Here is a 22,741-nt window from a genome sequence, read left to right as displayed (position 1 = left end):
AGTTTAAATCCAGGACTAGCTGTTTCTCTAGAATCATGTCAGCTACTACGTGGCCATTGTACCCCATCATACTGTCATTGCCGTGGTGAAACCCTAGAGTCAATCCCTGAGAGCAGTAAACATATTACTGAGGCCAGCCCTGCCCCCACAGGCTGGAAACCAAAGTCTCTGCACTGGTTGGCAAGACCCTGGTTAGTGATGCCACGTGCTGGAATGTCTTTCTAACTGCCCATCATTCATTCATTTAGCAGACGTATGTTTCTCTCTGCCAGACCATACATCTCTTTGCACTGGATGTTAGCAGTGGGATGCCAACAATACACTCTCACCGGCCTCCATGAAAGTTTCTTCTGAATCACTCTTAAAATTCCACATGAATATATATATGTGTGTGTCTTCAAGGTCTGGAGAGAGTCCAGAAAGGCTGGTCAACCTCCATATCCCCCAAATAAGGTCATGGAGGTAGTGGACATTGGTCATACCAACACCTGGATAGTCTATAATCTGCATTTTAGTTTTTGATGGTATAATAACAGAATAAATTCATTTTGCAATAAACATAATATCACTTGGGTATATGTCATATTAGTCATTTCTGTAGTCAATTAATATATACTGCAATACACTAAAATTTTTAAATTATCCAATTTTAACTTAATACAAATGAAGATTGTACAAAAGTAATTCACCAAATTTGATATTGCATGGTCACTCAGGAAGCTCAGATATTGCTTATCTTTGCTGTTACATACAAAGATTATCACAAAAGCCAAGTCTTTCATGTCTCTTTCATATATTGCAATGATAATTATGAAAGATTTTCTAGACTCTAAAATAAGTTTTTTATGTATCATCATCAAAGGAATTCTACACTGTCCAACAATTTTTCAGTATTTACCAGCCATTTTCAAATATCGAAATTTGAAGTGTATTGTTTTTTATTTCTATTTTATTTTTTTAACATCTTTATTGGAGTATAATTGCTTTACAGTGGTGTGTTAGTTTCTGCTTGTTTTTTACTTAAATTTTTAAAATTTAAATTACAGATTAAAAATTTTTTATACAATTTTTAAACGTTACACTACATAATCTGCATTTTGAAATAACCCACGGGCACTCAAATGCCACTTGTCCTGAAATAAGCCATCCTATGACTTTGTTTTATTCTGAAAGATGGGTTATCTAGCCAGTTCCCTTTTATGATAACTTTTGAGAGAGATCCAGCTTACATGTTCATTTCAAATCATTGGAAATCAGTTACTATTCAGTTAATTTTTTTTTTTTTTTTTTTTTGCGGTACGCGGGCCTCTCACTGTTGTGGCCTCTCCCATTGCGGAGCACAGGCTCCGGACGCACAGGCTCAGCGGCCATGGCTCACGGGCCCAGCCGCCCCGCGGCATGTGGGATCTTCCCGGACCGGGGCACGAACCCGTGTCCCCTGCATTGGCAGGCGGACTCTCAACCACTGCGCCACCAGGGAAGCCCTATTCAGTTAATTTGAACGACTGTTCTTTAAATTGTAGTCACTGTGATTGAGAAAGTGCTTCAGATATTCCATGGCCAAACATGAGTATTGTCCAGTGTGTTTAAAAATTATATTCAAGATTATCCTTGTTTTCCCCATTAGAATAAGATGGACTTGGAAAACTGTCGAGAGGAAGAACAAAAAACAAGACAGAAGAAACCATTCCAGGGGGATAACAGTGGCTCATTGCTTAAGACTAAGGAAGGTGATCCACTGGAGGAAAAGGGCAGGTATGAGCCATTCCAGGCTGTCCATCCATATGCGCAAAGCCGGGCTGTGCCCCTTCACTCCCAGGAAGGGCACCCATCACTAATGCAAATCATATTCAGCTTTGAAATTATCATTCCAATAATACATTATGCGTATATTATTGCTTGAAGACATTCTAACGGCTCTCAACTCAGTGTCCTTATACTATTGAATATAAATAGGTGAAACCTTTTTTTAAATGAGGGGAGACAGTATTGATCACCAAAGGAGCATGTTGTCAATTCAAAGTCCCAAACCTAAATACCACTCACCTGAAATGGTTAATGTATCTGGAGGGATAGAGTTTAAAATGGGGCTGTGGTGTGGTTATAGAGAACAGACTGGTGGTTGCCAAGGGGAAGGCGGTTGGGGGAGGGATGGAGTGGGAAGCTGGGGTTAGCAGATGTAAGCTATTATATACAGAATGGATAAACAACAAGGTCCTACTATATAGCACAGAGAACCTATGATAAACCATAATGGAAAAGAATATTTTAAAAAAGAATGTATATGTGTGTGTGTGTGTGTATATATATATACATATACATATGTATATATATATAAAACTGAACCACTTTGCTGTAAAACAGAAATTAACACAGCATTGTGAATCAACTATACTTAAATTTAAAAGTATATTAAAACTAAAAGAAAAGAAAGAAAGAAAATATTGTATCAATACTGATTCATTAACTGTAACCAAAGTACCATACTCACAGAAAACAACAGGGGAAACTGTGTACAGGGTAGATGGGAAGTCTCTGTACTATCTTTGCAATTTTTTAAAATAACTGAGACAGACTGGTCCACAGAAATAAAGTTTATTTAAAAGAAGAAAAAAAAGAATGAGGCTGTGGTGTCCTACTCACTGTGGACCTGAACTTTGCCATTAGTATCCTCTGACCTGTGAGAAGCCATGTTTACTCTGGGTGATAATATAAAGGATAGCCAACAAACCCGTTGGTCATGGGTAATCCCCCTACCCCATGGGTTCCAGTATGTTCCATGGGAGATCAGAACAGGATACCCAGAAACTCCTGGAGCATTCAGAGCTAGCTCAGACCGGAGCAGAATCTGGTTGTAGGTACGGACTGTAGTGAGTTTATTGATGCGACCCCATGTCTGAGACCTAAAAGGGAACTGCAGAAACCCAAGAGGCTAGCAGTGCTCTGCCACCAGCAAGTTCTTTATGATACAAATGTTGGCCTTTGGGGCTCCGATATATCACATAGATGTTGGAAAGTGTGCATGCATGTGTGTGTGTGCATACACACTTGGGTACACACACAGCCTCCTCAGAGGGACCCAAAGACACAAAAGGCTATCTAAGTATCATTTTCAAAGACTGGACAATTTGAAAGGTTGGCTGGGAGCTGAGCTCTTCTGGTGGGATTTGCACTGAGAATTCTCCTATGCTCATCAGCTAGGAGACTCGGTGAATTGTAAGATATTAGAGCTTGGGACCCATGTCCAGAGCCTGCAGAGCCCTTGGAACAGCACATCTGTTTCCAGTTAACACTATTTAAAGAGACTTTCCAGGTTTTGAAATGAAAGCCACTAGTCAGGAATATTTGAAGGATGCTAATAAGCATTTTCCATGAATTACTGCTCGTTCTCCAGACAGTCCCTGTTGTCACCAGAAACCTTTAAAAAATCTCCTCCGTCTCTCCTTTCTTTGCACATAGAAGCTACTAAAGGACCAGTGAATTACCATAGGCTGCCGAAGCCCCACGTGGCCCAAATATTTTCCACAATAAGTCCTCTCTTGTGAAAATCTGGGAGATTGCATTTAGTTCTGGCACCCCCTGAAATGATTAGAATGAAGAATTTTGTGGACAAGGAGGTAGAGAGGACATCAGAAATGATGGTTTGTTAAACTGCTGGATGATGAAAATGCGTAGCATTGAACAGTATTCTAAATCCATTTTAAATCTACTTTAACATAAAAAGAATAAATATTTATTTAGCCCCATTTCTTTTTTCGTATTGTAATCGGTCCTGAGGGATAAGATCAATAATTTTCGTTCAGTTGCTTTTATTCCTGTTCTGAAATACATTTGTTATTTTAACAGCCTAACTCAAGGAGTCTTGACTCATTCTGAGAACCCTGCATTGAAAGGAATATATCAGGACCTCCAGCTGGATACAGAAGCTGGGGCCTCACCCTGTGGGATGAACCCACAGCTAGCTCAGGGTAAGAATGGAGAAAACCAACCCCCATGTTTCAATTAGTGTAAGACCCCTTCCCCACCCCATCGTCCAGACAGATATGACCTCTGCTGGCTGCAAGCTTCTCTTCCAGCTTATGCTAAACAGCACAGTCCGGAGGCTCCATGAAATCACTGTGAGACCTCAGCAGCCATTAGCACTTTAAAGAAATGTGATTACTAAGCACTAAGGCGGCAGCTTTACTGAGCACTAAGTGTATGTTCTTTACTTGGCCTCAGATCCATCCCGGAATCAGCAGGTATCAAACCCACCAATGCACATTTTAGAAGATGTGAAGCCAAAAACCCTCCCATTGGACAAAAGCATTAATCATCAGATTGAGTCTCCGAGTGAAAGGCGGAAGTGAGTAACCAAATAAGATGGGTGTGGAATTTCTTTTTTATTTTAATTGACTAAGAACGGAGGGGGGGGGGAGTGAAAAAGTGTGAGATGGCTAGATGTTAGCAGCATTTTTGTGCTTTCTCTCCATTGACTGTCATTGACAAGGTAACAAATATTTATGGCAGTTTGGAACAGTCTTGCTGGCAAGTAAATATTTAGTCTGAATTTGGCAACTTAAAAGAGACAAAGTATGTTTTTAACCCACAAATCTAAACATTGGAAAGAATGTGCAGGTCTGTTGTATTAGCAATTTTTTTAAGTGAGTTAAATTGTCTCAGAGCCTATGGACAAATGTTCTTTCAAGGAAAAAATGTTTCTTCTCATCATCATTCTCTCCCCTTAACTAACTACCCCAGGCTCTATTCTAATTTTGTAACAATTGTGTTTTTTATAGTAATAATAGTTCGCATCATTTTTGAAACATGTCAATATAATAGGCACTGTGTTGAAGGGTTTACATATATCTTTCTCCTCTTCTTTTCATATATTAACTCACTGAACTCTCCCAATAACATTATTGGGTTATTGTTCCCATTTTACAGATGAGGAAACTGAGGCTCAGAGATATTAAATAACTTATCCAAAGTACTTGTCTGGATGAGTGGTAGAGGGATTCAGAGTAAACCCACAGTTCCATGATAAGATCATATTTGAGCCAGAGGTTCCTTGTAATCAGTTTTAAAAAGATAATATTCATTATACTTTAACCAGTCATTCTACCTGGAGCCAGACTACCTGGATTCAAAATATTGACTCTGACACTTGCCTGCATGGAACTTTGACCAAGATACTTAATCTTTCTCTGTTCCAGTTTCTTCGTGTATAAAATGGGAATAATAGTAGTGCCTACTTCATAGGGTTTTGTGCCTGGCAAGTAATAAGTACTATACATTGTAGACAATGGTGTTGATAATGACAGTGATGGTGATGATGATGATAACTTGTTTTATAAGTTCATCCTTTTATTTTTCTTGTTACATTTTTTCTCAACACACTTTTGAACCATTTCCCCCTTTTCTCTTATGTCTATCCAATTTCATTTCTCTATGTCTAGATGACATGGAGAATTAATAGAAGGTAAAATCACATAGAAGGAGTTGTTATTTTTATTGATCATTGTGGTGATTTTCAACCATTTTTCAAGGTGATGGTCCTTATACTTTAGGATATTCCATGAAAAGCTGATATTTTGGAGAAGACAAGCTCTGTCTGAGGAGGGAGGTTTGCGGGGGCAGGGGCTCAGGGAGTTATTCTGAAAGCAGTTACAAGACAGATGGCCTCACGCTCTGTTCATGTCTATGCTGGCATTTCTCTTTTCCTTGTTCTTTTCTGTCCCTTTCTTTACCAATGAAATTACTTTTTTTTTTTTTTTTTTTTGCGTTACGCGGGCCTCTCACTGTTGTGGCCTCTCCCGTTGGGGAGCACAGGCTCCAGACGCACAGGCTCAGTGGCCATGGCTCACGGGCCCAGCCGCTCCGCGGCATGTGGGATCCTCTTCCCGGACCCGGGCACGAGCCCTTGTCCTCTGTGTCGGCAGGCAGACTCTCAACCACTGCACCACCAGGGAAGCCCCTGAAATTAACTTTTAAAATCAAGAGCCCGGAACTGACAGCTTAATCACAGGCAGGGCTCACGTGTAACCAACAGCACCCGTAAAACCATTCTGGGGGCTTCTGGCTGGGAACCATTCTGCTTTGTAGATGCCCAATCACATAGCAGTCATTAGATGTTTTGAACATCATCCCTAATCATGTAACGAACTTATGAATAGGGGTGGAAGGCACCTCACTGAAAAATACCTCGTTTAAGCGCTGCCCTTTGTTTCTGGGCTCTCTTTAAGAACTTTTCCCTACACCCCTGTTCATCTCTCCCCTCCCACCCTGTCCATAATTTTTATATCTAACTTGGAGTGCAACTTTAACTAGCAAAGAGCCTGACTAAAATAAAGAATAGAAAACTATTCTGTCTTTCTGTTCAACAATGCCAGCCTGGTTTTGATATCAGACATCCAATGTCTGTACAGTCTGCTAGATGGAAATTTTTTTGTCCTTTGTTAAAAAAAAAAAAAAAGTGACCCCTAGGACACACTGTGGTCTTTTATTTGGTTGCCAAGGAAGTGGGGTGTTTTTTTTCCTTGTCTAAAAAGCCTTTCCTTGTGGGATTGGACTTCTCTTTACTTGACGTGATGTTTGGCTCCTTTCCCATGTTACAGGAAAAGCCCTCGCGAGAACTTCCAGGCTGGGCACTTGTCCCCCTGCTCCTCCACCCCTCCTGGCCAGTCACCAAACAGGTACAAGAGGTCAGCAAGCCTTTCTGAGGCTGCTTTGTTTTGGCTAGGGGCTGCTGAGCATAGTCGCAACCAAATTAGTGCTTGCCCGAGGATTGTGAGGGATTTGTCCATCCATGTCTCTTCCTACACACACACATAGACGGGAGGAAAGAACACATCCCCATCTGCCTAAAGATTTTTATCAGCCCACAGTCGAAAGAGCCAAGTGTGTGACGTTGGCGCGGCTATGGCCATAGGGCTTTAATTACATTGTGCAGAACTTGCAATCTAATAAGAAAATCCACCAGACAATTGCTGGGCTCCTAAGTCGGCGCCTTTCCCTCCAAGACGGCTCGGACCTTCTAGGCAGGATCCGCTGATGGCTCTTACAGTGAACCAGGCGGGCGCTGAGAAATGAAACTTCATCCTCCCTTTTACTCTACTCGAGCTCTCTAATGATTGCTTCTGGACGTTAATTAGGCCCCATGATATTCTTAAAAGCTGCCTGAGCTCCCATTCCCTGGAGAGACAAATGACTGAGTACTCCAAGGTTTTCTTTGATTTAGAAATTTCATTTAACTACTGGATAAGAGGGAAATCCTAATAAATAGAGTTTGCTAAGGGCAACTCTTCCTTTTTTCTCTTGTCTTTCTGTTTCTTCTGTCCCTCTCTTTGCTTCCAAATGATATTGCATATTGTAAAACTTCTTGTGTAATTCCAAGAGATTTCCCGACAGTCGGCATCATTGCAATCCGATCTTAGCTGAGGGAAAGCTGCCTTAGAGCACAGCCATCCTGTCTGAGCCAGGTGGAATGGAAACCCAATGTGAGTTCTTCATACCGGATCACAGAACTTGGTATCAGAGCAGGGATTTGATCCCACATCTGCCTGATACCTGTTAGGCTGTATCACAATTTCCTCTTTATTTTTAAACAAACAAACAAAAAATTTTAATAAGTAAAAAGAAATGTCCTAGTGGGCCAATGAACCAATTATAGAAAAATGTAACACAACATTAAAACCTTAATAAAGCTAAACTTGACTGTCTTTTAGGACGTAAGAAAACATATGATAAATACATTAAATCATCTCAAGGCATTTGATCACTGTGGTTGAATAGACTACAACGCAAACTTTTTATAACAACTAACACACACACCTACACGCACACACACACACACACACACACACACACACAGAATTCCATGCCACAGTGGGGGCCTATTGGATTTAATCTAGCAATTGTCTGCATCTTATACCTAATTCCTACTCATTCACTTACAGCATAAACATTTTAAAAACTCATGTTTTATTTATTTATTTTTTTTGCGTGAGGCTGCATATTAGTGTGTTTGACCAATGATTCTAAACGGAACATTTTATTATGACATATATTTTGCAACTTAGGTCTATAAGTGGGAAGAAGCTGTGCTCTTCGTGTGGGCTTCCATTGGGTAAAGGAGCTGCAATGATCATCGAGACCCTCAATCTCTATTTTCACATCCAGTGCTTTAGGGTATGTATTCATCTCTCTTCTGCCTAAGTACAGTCTCATAATGTCTTTTGGCCTCGTTCTGTGCTGAGTGACTACCTCCTGGAAATCCTGACAGCCTTTGCTTGTGAGGGCCCCCTGACTCTAGGTTGTACAGAAGTGTGCGTGGAGTCCATCCTTCAGGATGAAACTCTCCTATCACGCGTCCCTCTGGGATGTCGGGTTAGAGGAGGCAAAACAGATTTGTGCGACGTGTCTTTATAAAACCATTTTTCGTTGCTAAAGAGCATATACTTTAGCAGGAAGCTGAGAAAGCCACCCTGGAGGGCGACGATGCTTCTGAATCTTTTAAGGCCAGATGGATTTATTTGGAATGTCACATCTTTGATGCTTCTCAAACTCTTGAGACTCAATTCAAAGATTTGGGGTCTTTGACTTAATGGAAGATTGTCAATTAAGTGGTTACAGCTAGTTGCTAACTTGTAGGTCTCCAAACAAGTATGTCTGCAGTCACAGACTGAATATCACTTCCTCTGAGAAGCTGACCTGCTTACCACACTAAGTCAAGTTGCCTTTGTTACAGGTCCTTATAGAACCTTTCGTGGTCCTTATCACTCACTATTGAATTGTTTAATTATCATCTGCTCTCTAGAAGCTCCATAAGGGCAGGCACCACGTCTGTCCGGCTCACCAGTATATCCTCTGCACCCAGTGAAGATGGTGTCAATAAATATTTTTAGATGAATGAATTAATAAATAACTGAAAATGAGGAGGACTAAATTCTAGTCCCAAATCTCCTGCCAACAAGCAGGTGAATGAATGCCTGTTTATTATATATTATATATATTATACATATAATATATATTTTTATATATATTATATATATATTATATTATATTATTATGCCTGATTTATTATAATATTTACAGGTCAGACTATATCAGCATTTCCTTTTTTCACCCATGGACATGTTTCAGATAATATATAATTTTGAAGCCAAACCTGTATCTCTGAAAAAGAATCATTTCTTTCTCTTTATAACCCTAACATGCTTTCTGTGTCCTTCTTGGATTTGTCCTGTTTCTCATTAGTAGCCCCCTCAGCTATAAAGTAAACTTGCATGGGTTTAAAATAACTTCCACTTTACCTATAAGCTAAGAGAAAGTGAGTGAGGTTGTCCCAAAGTTATTAATTTAATAATGTCAGTAATCACTAGAAAGCAAAACTGATGGACAAAATGCAATATGGATACTTGATTAGACTCCGTTTATCAATATTCTTATTGTAAAATTGACATAAGTAATGTATATGCTAAATTGTCTGGGAATGTTTGGAGGCTACATGCTATTTTTTTTTTTTTTTTTGGCCACGCTGTGTGTCATGTGGGATCTTAGTTCCCCGACCAGGGATCGAACCCCTGCCCCCTGCATTGGAAGCATGGAGTCTTAACCGCTGGACTGCCAGGGAAGTCCCTGGAGGCTTCATACTTTTAAAAAATTCATACTAATACCAAGATAATATGTTCCAACACCACAGTTTATTCTCAGAAACTTTACCAGAACTCAGAATAATCAAGGTGGCAGCGAGTCTTTGCAGATTCTCAGCAGATAAGGGACTTGTCTTCTTAGCTGTCAAGGCCTTTATTCTCTCTAGTCACTCACTTCTTGGAGCTGACCTGATGCTTTAAGGCACATCACCGCTTAAATGTATCCCCTACCCTTCTGTGTAGCTGCAGCTTGTAACATAATTTGCATGAAGCCTCCCTGTACCTGAGATGACCTTAGAGCATCAGTCTGGGGCTGGCCCTTGTTTCCTGGGCTGGGTCAAGATCCCCCTGCAGTAGGCTGGCATGTTCTCTGATTCAGCCAGTACAGTGTACCCGACAGTCTCTTTCTGCTCTCAGGCTGACTTGGTATCACTGCCTTTAACGTGGAAACATAAAGTGGAATAGCTATTTCCCAGTCATTCTGGTCGGGTAGAACTTACCAACAACGCTAAAAAGCATTTGAAGATTATTCAGAGACAAGTTTCAATATATATTGATCATTCCTTGGCCATGTGTTTATTTAAAACCACTAGGATTTAACCTGTTTAAAACGGTTCTTCCATCTTGATTGAGAATCGGTGTGCATAGGCTTTGGGATCAACCCGATACCACTTACCAACTTCACAACCTTGGACGAGTCAGCTAACCTCTCTGAACTGGTGTCCTTCTCTGAAAAATGCCAGGAGTTAGGATAAAATGCTAAAAGTATATTGTTGCTGGAAGTCAAGTCGTGGTGCAGCATCTAATACATAGTAGATATGCAACAAATGTGGAGGTTGGAGAAGTGATTACTGTACTATTCATGTGAACAATAACTAAACATTATAAGGAAACAATTCCTTATGCACCTTATAACCTTCTGTTCTTTCTACCCAATAGTGTGGAATTTGTAAAGGACAGCTTGGAGACGCAGTGAGTGGGACGGATGTTAGGATTCGAAATGGTCTTCTAAACTGTAATGACTGCTACATGCGATCCAGAAGTAAGTCCTGAGGGGAAATACCTTGAGATGAATGAGTGCAACCATATATGCCTTTCATAGACCTAGCTTAGGAATTCAGCTACTCTCCATCAATTGATACTCCTACACTGAAGGAAAGATACATTAGCATCCAGGTAAAAGAAATGATAATGAAATAATCCCGTATGTACCACTTGTTTCTTACTGGAAGTTACTGCTATAACATGGACTAATTCTTTTTATCCAGAAGTGCATTAATACACCAGCAGGTAAAAATGTAAACCAAGTTTGAGACATTGCCTGAGCTCACCATAGAGATTTCAGTGAGATGCAGGGATGCTATAAAGTCTGAAACTATTTATTTGTTGAGGCATCTCTTTAGAAGACCAGTAGCATTTGGAGGGTGTTTCACATATGAAGAATAGCTCTCCACTGCTCATCAAACCAAGCACCAACTCCTCAATATCTACATGCCTCCATTTAGGAGTTTCATGGCATAATGTGGGCTTGTTCCCAACTAAATTGAAAATTCTTTGAGAGACAAATGGTGGGTTCTACTTCTCTGTGAATCCCTGCCCCCTCCAAAATACCTTAGTACATACTAATCAGAGAAGCCCCCTTGAGGAGCCTGCCCTCGCATCTCATGTCTGGGTCTCCTGCCACAGAAAGTTAATGTTATTTTGGGGGGACCACCAGGGGGTGCTGTTGCCCAACTGCTGTTTATAAAATCTGAAACTAGCCAGTGGCTAGCCTCTGAATCCTTCCTCACTCTCCATCCTAAGTATAGTCCTTCTGGTGCATGACCTAGACAGCTGGTGATTCTTCTATGCAAATTCGTCAGTCAAAAACTCTTTTAAAAAAAAAAATATGAGTGAAGATCTGGTGTTTGAAATTCAAGAATTTTTTATTATTTCTCAAAGTAAGTGAAGTGGCATTTTTACAGTCTTTTCGTGTGGGTTTCTAAATCTGGAAGACTGAAGATTTTAAGAGTGAAAATTGAAATTAAGTTGTTTTATTGCTATAGATTTTGTAAATTCAGAGAAATATATGCCTATTTTAACAAAATGATGGGAAATAAAAATTAAACCCAGGTGGTTTTGATCTATGATAAACATTTGACTTGAGGTCAAAACGGTTCCAACTTAGAGCTGCTGCCATCAACCTGGACTATTTTATATGTATATACAAAATATTGATATTAATTTTTATACTATGTATTATACATATAAAATATGGGATAATAGTATACCATATATATACCATAAATATATATACAGGTATATACAAATATATATATACATGTATAATATATAATAATTATATTTTACTTAAACTATATTTGTATTTGTTTGTTTTGGTTTTTTGTTTGGGTTTTTTTCTTCTTTATCCCTCCCGCCCTCCCTATCCCACCCCTCTAGATGGTCACAAAGCACTGAGCTGATCTCCCTGTGCTATGTGGCTGCTTCCCACTAGCTATCTATTTTATTTATTTAATTTATTTTTAATTTATTGGAGTATAGTTGATTTACAATGTTGTGTTAGTTTCAGGTGTACAGCAAAGTGAATCAGTTATAGATATACATGTACCCAACATTTTTGGCAAATTAAAAAAAATGATAATGTTAGGAGAAATTGGGAGCTTCCTCTTTCTCTTTTTTTTTTTTTTTTTACTTTTGAAGAAGAATATTCTTTGATTTTCTCTTCTTGTGCCAATGCTCTTCTCTTTATTTAATTTTGAATTTTATTTTATTTATTTTTTTATACAGAACGTTCTTATTAGTCATTAAAAAGGAAAACTAAACCCTTTTGTCTCAGGATTCAAAGTGATTTTTTTCCTATCATCTAACATAAATTGGAGTTTTCCCTGCAACCTCTATGACCTGCTGAATGTGAGTCATGGAACCAGAAGAGGGCGCTGTTAGGTTGATGGCCTCTTGAACCAGATTTGAAAAGTGCTGTAAATCTGAATTTCTTTCATAATTTGAAGTGCTTGAAGAATGCCGGCAGAGAACAAACCTGAACTCACCTCTGGATAACAGTGACCTGCTTTCATCCAGATTTTCATTTTAATTGAGAAGCTGGGTGTTTCGTTGTCATTTCTTTGGAAATTAGCTTTTCAGATCTAGGCCAGCAATTTTTCTGTTGTGTATACAAATATAAAGGCCACTAACTGCTTTTGATTCCAAATCTAAAGACAAGAACCATAGAGTTCCTGTAATTGTCCTGTAAGATGAAAAATAAGGTGATTGGAGGTAGATTAAAGATATGATTTTTTCTTTAATGTTTTTGATGTGATATTTTACTAGGATGGTTTTTAGAATACTAAGGTACTAAGAAGAAAGCAAAAAGGCTCATTATCTCTCTGTCTAGATAACCAATATCAATATTCAAAAGAATAAATAAAGTTATAAGTAGTAAAAGGTTAGAAAAATTAGATTGTTTAGAAAGATACCAAATTAAAAGTGAACCTCTTCAACCTTAACCACGTAATCACTTTCTAATAAGTTCTTGGGGAGAGGGGCAGAATGTATGTTTGTATACCCGCACATGCGTGCACACACACACACACACACACACACACAGATGCATATGTGTGTGACACATCTACCTGTATTGGTTCTTATTTCACAAAGGTAATGACATAGCCACAGTGGTACTTAGTTTTTGTTGCTGTTTTTTTTCACCTAATGATATATCTTGGGAATTTTTCCATATAGCATTTTCTTTCTCCTCATTCTTTTTAATGGCTCTTTAATAGCTGCATACAATTCCATTGTGTGGACTTAACCATAATTTAAAACTAATGCTCTATGAATGAGTGCTCCAGTTATTTCTAGTTTTTTAATATTATTTTTTAAATGCTCCAGTGAACATCCTTGTGTGTATGTCTTGATGAACATTTGAAAGCATTTTCACAGGGTAGATTCTTAGCAGTGGTACTGCTGAATAAAAAGGCATGTGCTTTTTAAATTTTCAGGCAACTTGCCTAATTATCTTCCAGAAAAGTGTATGCTCCCTGCAAAGTATATAAGAGAGCCTCTTTCTCTCTCCATGCCTATGTCAGCTCTGGATATCATCAAACTTTTAAAATTTCCACTCTGCTAAGTGGGGAGGAAAAAAAAAAAGAAAAAAAACCTCTTTGCTTTGATCTGTAGTCTTTAACTATAAATTAGTTTAAACATCTTTTCATATGTTTGTTCACCATTTATATTTCTTTTTCTATTGACATTTATATTTCTTTATCTTTTGCCCATTGTTCTATTGGCAGATGATTTTTACGAGTTCTTTGTAAATTAAGGAAAATTTCCCTTTATTTTATATTTGCTGCTTTGGGCAGTTATCATTGGTCTTTCTACTTTGTGATTTTTTTTTTTCATAGAAAAGATTTTCATTTTAAATAGTTAAACATATCTCTTTTTTTCCTTTTTGGATTCTGGGTTTTGTGTCCTCCTTAGAAAAACTCTCACTATTCCAAGGGTATAAATAAATTTAGCTGAGATTTCTCCTAGAATTATTTTCTGGGTTTTTTTGGCATGTAAACGTGTGATAATCAGAAATGTATTTGGGGACAAGAAATAAGATAAATACTCGCTTTATTTTTTTTTCCAATTAGCCAATTGTATGTCTATAACTTAATGAATAATCCCATTTTTTCTTGTTAATTTGAAATACCAGCTTTCTCTTAAACTAAGTTCCCATATATATTTGGGTCTTCTTCTGGATATTTTATTATGTTTTATTAACCTATTTATTCTCTAGTATCAGTTTTAATTATCATAGCTTCATATTATGTTTCAATATTGAAGCAGAGAGTGGCTACCTTCTCTCCAATTATTTTTTCCGAGTTTTCCTAACTCTCATGTTTATTTTTCCAGATAAATGTTAATATCATTTTAGGCTAAACTTTAATTAAGTCAACACATGACAGGGAGAATGACCAGTACATCTGAGAATACTGCTCATTTTTCTTGGTGTCATAAGGAAAAACTATATCTTCAGAGTGAATAGATGGAAAGGTTAATAATTGGCTAGAGAAATACACTTGAATTGGTTGAATATACCCCAAATGCATAAAAGAGTCAGAATGGGAAAAATGGCTAAAATTGTTTTTTCTTTTTTTTTTTTCTTTTGATCTAAGTTGAGAAGAGGGGAGATGGATAGATGTGAGGGGTGGTTAACATCATAAGCATTCTAAGTGAAACAAAATAATTTCATTGTGTAGAATAATAAAACCTGAATATATAAGCCTATTTTCTTTAAGTAAGTAGCCACGTTTAAATGAAATTTTTCTCTTGGAGGGGAAAAAGAGCATAGCAGCGTATTAAAATGCAATTCCTAAAAGCAACGTAAACCGTTTTTAAGTTCATATGTAAATGGGAATAGAAGTGCAAAACAAATTACCTGTCATGGATCAAGCCATCACATGTTTAACTGGTGCCATTTGTGCTTGGGTGTTAGATGACCACGTCTTTGTGTCTGTTCCATCATTCACTCTTGTGAGATGCATTTAACGCAAAATCCCTGGGGTCTTTTCCAATGTTGCGATTGCCTTATCACAACTCTAGTGCCTAAAATGAAGGAGAAACTTTGTGAAGGTTTCAGCAGGAAATATGGGACCCAAAGCATCCTTCCTAGATAGGTTTGCCAGATAAAATACAAGATGCCCAGTTAAATGTTTTTGAATTTCAGATAACAGTGAATTTTTTTTAGTATGTGTGTCCCAAACATCACCTGCTCAGGATGTAGCACAAGTATATCCCAAATATCCCATGGGATATATGCTAAAAAATGTATCTGTTGTTTATCTAAAATTCAAATTTTATTGGGTGTTCTGTATTTTATTTGCTAAATCTAACAATCCTTATATCTAGATCCTATGTCAAATTCCTCCTCTTGCAATGTATTTATTCTTAGAGAAACCACAACCTAGAGAAACTGAAAGAAGAGAGATTATTTTCTTGCTTATTTGCCCCAGAAGACAAGGTAGAAAACTTGGTGGAGATCATTTGGTTTAGGGTGAAATCCAGAGGACTTCAACCAAACTTGACAGGGCATATGAATCACCTTGTTCAGTTCTGGGATGGGGCTCGAAAGTCTGCATTTCTAACAAGCTCCAGGTGATGCCAATATGGCTGGTCCCCGGACCACACTTTGAGTAGCATAGTGGGACGAGTTTCCCCTCCCTAGAGGGAAGAGACTTCGGCAAAGGGCATTGCTAATTTTGGAAATGTTTAAACATCTGAAGCCAGAATGGTTGACTACTTTAACCAAATGTTGCTCTGTGTTCTTTGTCCCAGGCGCTGGCCAACCCACAACATTGTGACGTGGTTTTCGAGCTTCCAGATCACTCACCATTTCCTTACTGAGGGTGTCCCCTGGCAATCGTTTAACAAAACCCTAAGTGCAGGGGCTTCTCAGCATTCATCTAATTTCTGAAAGGCTATTCTAAAAGATGGTATCTGTTCTTTTGTAGCACAGTGTTTGTGTTTTTCCTGCTTTCCTTTTTTTTTTTTTTTTTTTGGCATTAGCACAGTATATACAAAAGAATATTGAATTGTAACGATCCTGAATAGTACCCAAAAAAGGTCTTAGCATGGTCAAACAGGCTTACAGTTTAAAATGTGTTATTCTTTTCTTTGGGAGTTAATGAGATAAATGATGCAATAAACCTGGGTTTTTTTTAGCATTTCTAGGAATTAAAAACTTTATGTTTACAGAATTGAGCTGCAGAAAATGCAGGACATGCCAATTTGAGACATGGGGTCTTCTGAGACAGGAGCATACAATTAATGCATTTCAGAAACTAAAAATCACACCATCTAGCTCTGAGCTATAACTTGTTTTTAATGCAAAGATGCTAGTCTGATAATATATACTGTAATCCACAAACATTTGTGTTACTTACTTTTTGAGGTGGAAGTCATACCAATAAATTATTGCACCGTTAGTGTTAGATTCTGTGTCCTTTGGAAGTTATGCCATTGCTGTAGGCTGACCCATCAAATAGAGAGAACCCTTGCTATACGGGCTAGGCTTACACTGTGGGACATTGCCCAAGGGTAGGAAGAAACCAGAGGGACATAATTCAGTCATCATTTCCAAAGTTATTACCAAAATCTGTGAGGAAGTTTAATCTTCCAAAGAGTGGTGGGTCAATGATAGCTAGGAGGGCTTTGTTGCTTGCTTCTCTTTAGGCTCTAGATTCAAAAAGAGGCTCAGTGGGGGACATATGGAAGCTCTCACTGAGATCAGCCCATCATTAGGTGTGACCACCGCTCACCCTTGCCTGCAAGTTCTCCTTGGGGGTCTGAAGCCCAGGTGGCTGAAGTAAAGCATTAAGTCCATCTTAATAGAATCTGAATGACATATGATGTGAGAAGCCACTAGCATGTGATCAACAAGAACCTACTGTTCACATCGTGCCCTGTCCATCCTCCTGGATACCTACCTGCTCTCCTCATGCCCTACATCACCAACTCTCTTTACTACCAATACTGGACCTTGCTCATGGAGAAGTTTAGCGAGAAACTCTTGCGGAGAGCTGGTTTATTTTTTGCCCTGTGTGATGAATTTCATCTGGCCAAGAAAGGAATCAAGTTACTAAAAAGCATCACATTTTAGATCTCCAGGCTGTTTTCTTTAAGACTGGGGAAAGGGGGACTATTTATTCTGCCTTAAAATGATGGCAAATAAGTGATGACAGATGACATTTTGTGAATGTAGACTCTGGATATACTCCTAATAGGTTAACGTAGTCATAAAAGGAAATCAAGTAGATGTTTTTCTGTTATGTAAGCAATAATTTTTTTTTCTGTGTCTTATTGAATATGACTAGCAATTATTTATTTACATGCTAGACGGTTCTCTGCATGCGGGTTCCATGTAAGTACAGAAATTTCCTCAGCCACTGGAGGTATTTTGACCATTTTGTCATTTGGATGAGCTGTTGTTAGATTGAAATTTACACATCATTTCATTTAAAATTGTGCCTTAGAAAATGCAAAGCTGTTGCACATAGTCAGTGATGAATTAAGGATGCAGTACATTGAAGACAGATGAAGTCCCCTCCAAGTTCTCAAGACTTCTCATGGAGGTGTCCGCTGTTTTACAGGAGGAAAAAAATTTAAAAAAAGAAAAAGAAAAATAGAAAAACTAAAAAAAAGAACGTTTTGAAAATGTACAGATTAAGTCCCATATTTTGATTAACCACCTGCATGTTTTATTAAATATTTTGATAATGTGGATGTTTACACTTTGCATGATACTAGCAGAGTACTTTACCACCAGTAATGCACAAACATGTACAATATGATTCTTCATAACCGATTTTTCTAGAATACTTTTTACATGTGGAACTCCATCTGTTCTGTAAGGGTTCTATGAATATTGCACATTCTCTTCTGGTTTCACAAACTCATTTATACATATTTCTTAGTGAGACTCATTGTACATTGTATTGAAGCTAGAATCAAGAAAAATAAAGCCCCATCTCCAACTGCAAAATGTGCTTTTCCATAATGAACAATAGTCACCAGCACAGAATAATCTCCAACATTTTCTAAATTCTAATTGCCAACTGTTTCTATTTATATTTGATTTATATTTCATTTGGAGTCTGTTACATGGCAGCTCGGGCAGACTAGATCTTGTTTTTTCCAATGCAGCATAATGAGTATGATCTATTTCTTTTCAAATAATCTTTGAGATCCCAGGAAAAAAAAAAGTGCTCTGCTCTGTTGAGCTACAATGTAAATGTGTTTGTTTAAAAAACAGATGAGGCAAGTGAGTGATTTATTGTTCCTGAGGAAGTATATCTTTTTTTTTTCTTATACTTCAAAAGCTTGTCCCTTCTCTTTCTTAAGGAAAAAAATGGGTAACTCTTTGTTTTTCACTTGCAAACTTTCATGACATGTGTTCATTCTTTCCGTGTAGTGTTACTAATGCAATACATATTATAGTTATCTATACACAGTGTAAGACTTAACAGGCTGAAATGATCCACCTCATATGTGAGTCCGTCCAAAAGATGTTACTGTTCTGGGTGGGCCAATGTTCTATATCAGTTACACTAACCTTCATTTAAAATATTTATTCTAAAATGCCTCTGAGAAATAGTAAAAAATAAACATAAAAAAGTTGTCTAAAATGCAACAGCTTTTATAGTAAATGTACATTTATAAATAAAATACTCAAATCAACTTTGTATTTCATTGATTTTTTTTTGAGGGGTGGGGGGGCTAGTTTTCTTACTTGGGGAAGAGAGAATCAGGCTGTCTCTCTCTTGCAGCTTTTGGTCCAGAGTTACAGGGTCAGTTGATGGCAATGATGCGTATTTGCATATGTATATTGATGCATCTTGAGGTCAGCTATTTAAGGCAAATCAAACTTACCAGCTGACTGTAGGAGTCACCAAGGAATTGCCTGCCACTGAAGGATTCAAACTCCTTGAGATGAGAATCACAATAACCAGGAGAGACCACGCAAATACCAGAGGAAATTGTCTAAAACAACCAAATGATGGTTTACTTCCAGTACTGGCTAGAGAAAACCACGTCAAACCCTTTAAAGCCGCTGTATTCTGCCGCTTTTTCCAGTGCTGACCCAATGCTCCCTCTCACTGTATACATACAGTCTGTTCACTGAGGACCTTTCTCTGCATTGTTGAATCTGGGAATATCCTTTGAAAAGGTGGCATCCTGCTGATACTGTATCAGCAAAATACACAAGTATCTTGCCTGGCACTGTGTCTCCAATTTGTAGGTGGTCGCAATAGCACTCAAATGCCTTGAAAGGTTCCATCATTTTAAGACGCAATATTCTAATGGCTACTGCAAGTTGTATTCTGCTGCTTCTTTTGCAAAGTTTGGTATACAGTTAGTAGTTGCTGCTGTTTCCGTATAAAAGTGAATTCTTTGACTATTGTAAGAGAATTTTAGCAACTATTGGAGTAGTTTAATATATCCATTGTTATTTAAGTGAAAGTTTATTCAACTACAATGCATTTCAAAACAAAGAAAAGATTGTTATTCTAACGTGTGATCTATGAAGAATGTCTTTATTAAAAGAAGAACATTTTACCTGGGATAATGTTGAACTAGCTTTTCTTCCATTGACTTTCTTCGAGACCTAAGGACTCCTTTTTAAGGTCTGAATCTGGACCACAAAGGATCTCTCCCCATCCTTTGGCATTATCTAAGTCAGGGGTTACAAACTCAAATGACTGGAGGGACCAGCTAGGTATTGTAAATGAGAACCAGAAGAGGACAGTATTAAGAGAGTGGTATAGACTATGGCAAACTGAAAAAAGAACAGTTTTGTCTAACAAATGAACATATCTACGAAACAGAAACAGATTCACAGACGTAGAGAACAGACGTGTGGTTGCCAAGGGGGAGGAGGGGTGGGAGAGAGAAGGATTGGGAGTTCGGGATTAGCAGATGCAAACTAGTATATATAGGATGGATAAACAACAAGGTCCTACTGGATAGCACAGGGAACTATATTCAGTATCCTGTGATAAACTGTAATGGAAAAGAATATATATATATAACTGAGTCAATTTGCTGTACAGCAGAAATTAACACAATACTGTAAATCAACTATACTTCAATAAAATTTTAAATAATAATAATAAACATTGGCACTGGTGCACAGCAAAAAAAAGCAGTCCTGTCTAAAGAAGGAGGCAGCTACCCAGCTCTAACCAATTGTTTTCATACGAAATCCCCAGATTTTTAAATATTGGCAATTCAAAGCATTTTCCAGCACAGCGCCAATCAAAATTGTGAGGCTCCACAAAACATACCCACAAGTCCAATTTTGTTCTCAGGCCACAACCTGTAACTAAATCTCCTTTCTATCAGCTGCTACTAAGTTGCTGTGAGTCCTTTCATTTGACAAATACGTCGAGATTTGGCATCCAAATTTTTGCTTTTGGAGTGTCTTGGGTCATTCAGAGAAAGAAGCTGATAAAGCCATTGATCAACAGGTGGTATCGCTACAATTCATGACACTTTTCAGCATTGTTTGTGTATTGTCATCAAAAATTGCTCTTTCACAAGCACCCATGTTCAGCATTTTGCAGAACCATGCCCTTCCCCTTCCTTCTTTGTTCTGAATGACTCAAAAGGACAGAAAAGTGTGTAAATATACAAGGCAGAATCTTTTCTGAACTTGTTTAGCACCATGTTATCAACTGTACTTTTGCAAGCATTGTTTTATTTGTCAAAAAGCATTTCTGGCACATGAGAAGATAAATGTATGCCTCCGCATTTTATAGGTGACGAATAGAGGTATACGAGGAATAAGTGACTTATTCTGAATGAGTGTAAGATTTTACATAACTGTGTATTTCAACTGGCTCCAGTCAGGAGGGATTAGGTGAAGCTCATATTCAACTGTGCCTGGTCCTCATGTCTGGGACCCCACATGAGACCAACTAGAAGGACCCCTGAGCATAGCTGGACGTCGCAGGATTTAATCCACACTCAAACGGAGACTAGAACACTCTTTTTATAGTAAACTTACAAAATACTCCAATAGACTTATTATCCCATTTTTACCCCTTTGGCGTGACCTTGGACACTTTGGTGTTTGCTGGAGAGGAGGCCGAGGAGTGTCTCCAGACCATCCACACCTCTGGCCAGAGCCGCAGGGACCTCTCTCCTGACACACACCACCTGCAAAGCCTCCCCCGCTCAACCCCAAGTCTGGTCTCCAGAACTGGGGAATACCAGTTCTGCCTGATAGATAACCCAACTTTTGTGTTGCTAAACGGGTCCTCCACTTTCTCAAACTCAACAGCCAAGGCCTGAACAAAGGAGAGGTCCCTCTCTAACCACTCTGTTGGGGAGAAGACACTGAGGGTCCAGCTCATTGATTCCTATAGTACAGTAGCATTTCACCACAAACGAATTCATTCATACAGGAATCAAGGCGTTTCACTTTTTCAGCAGGAATAATGACATTGTCCATGAAAGCCTGTTTTCTTCATGGTCCACCAAGGAGAGAGAGAATAATCATAACAGGCCCTGTTGGTTTAGAAAATACCTTGGCTGGGAAGTTCCCCTACAGTCCAGTGGTTAGAATGTGGCACTTTCATTGCTGTGGGCCCGGGTTCGATCCCTGGCCGGGGAATTAAGAAAAAAAAAAAAAAAGAAGAAGTAAAGAAAATACCTTGGCTGAAAGTGACTGAAGTATAACTATAGGAAGCCCCTATCAAACATCATGTCAAGTGCTACACCCTCACTCTCAATGGTACAATATTAATTACTGTCCCAAGCTCTGACCTTGGAACATTCAACAGTTCCTCCTGAATTCATGAAAAGTGGTGATGAAAGTATTTCACGTTTTCTAACACTTTGAAAATTGAGAAGCTGCGTCTTGTTTATATGCTAACACTCTGGGAAACGAGTGAAATATTTGATTAGAGAAATGGAGAATGCCTATTCTGAGATGATCCAAGAAAGTTTGAAAAGAACAAAGGAATTTGCCTTACCAAATGGTAAACTTTACTAAAAAGAGAACAATAAACGAAGTAGGTATCTTGGGCAAGAATGGATAAAATAATTATAATTAACACAACAAAGTATATGGCCCAGAAACAGACCCAAGTAAACATAAAAATGTTAGTGTATAATAATGATAAATCAGTGGATAAAGGAGGGACAGTTGATTAATGTCATCTCTTCATCACAAAATTAATTCCAGATGAGATAATTTTTGTCAAGTGTGAAAAACACAAACAGGAAAAGGAAGAATTAGGATTTAAATATGCTTAAAAACGTACTCGATAAAGAGAATTTTAAGCAAAATTTACAAGTAATAAGAAACTAGGGGAAATATTCCCAACAAACATGACAAAGGGTTAATATCCTTAACATATGAAGTCCTTTACAAATCAATAGAAAATGAGCAAAAGGACATAAAAAAGCTGACAAAAAATAAATATAAATGGCCAATAAACATGAAAAAAAGTTCAGCCTTACTTGTGATCAAAGAAATGCAAATTTTAAAAGTAAGATAAGGTATCTCTACCCCCCCAAAAATAGAAAGTCCTCAATTATATTAAGAATTTAAAAACTTCTAT

At 38.1% G+C, this 22,741-nt stretch overlaps 1 protein-coding gene across 6 annotated transcripts in view; it reads left to right on the top strand.

Annotated features, from left to right (window-relative positions):
• Positions 1–15,976, top strand: part of LIMCH1 (LIM and calponin homology domains 1) — a 91,038-nt gene extending 75,062 nt beyond the window's left edge. For 3 of the 6 annotated variants that reach the window (XM_065877966.1, XM_065877965.1, XM_065877964.1), the window contains 6 exons: positions 1,628–1,755; positions 3,847–3,968; positions 4,222–4,345; positions 8,061–8,169; positions 10,572–10,674; positions 15,951–15,976. In XM_065877966.1, the coding sequence (XP_065734038.1) occupies positions 1,628–1,755; positions 3,847–3,968; positions 4,222–4,345; positions 8,061–8,169; positions 10,572–10,674; positions 15,951–15,976 (612 nt within the window). Of the gene's footprint in view, positions 1–1,627; positions 1,756–3,846; positions 3,969–4,221; positions 4,346–6,596; positions 6,684–8,060; positions 8,170–10,571; positions 10,675–15,950 lie in introns of all 6 variants that reach the window. The other 3 variants (XM_065877963.1, XM_065877962.1, XM_065877961.1) reach the window with 2 other exon arrangements.
• The last annotated feature ends 6,765 nt before the right edge of the window (positions 15,977–22,741 follow it).

This window comes from Phocoena phocoena, chromosome 5, assembly GCF_963924675.1.
Source record: "Phocoena phocoena chromosome 5, mPhoPho1.1, whole genome shotgun sequence".
Classification (NCBI taxonomy): domain Eukaryota; kingdom Metazoa; phylum Chordata; class Mammalia; order Artiodactyla; family Phocoenidae; genus Phocoena; species Phocoena phocoena.
This window is presented reverse-complemented; position numbering and strand designations above follow the sequence as displayed.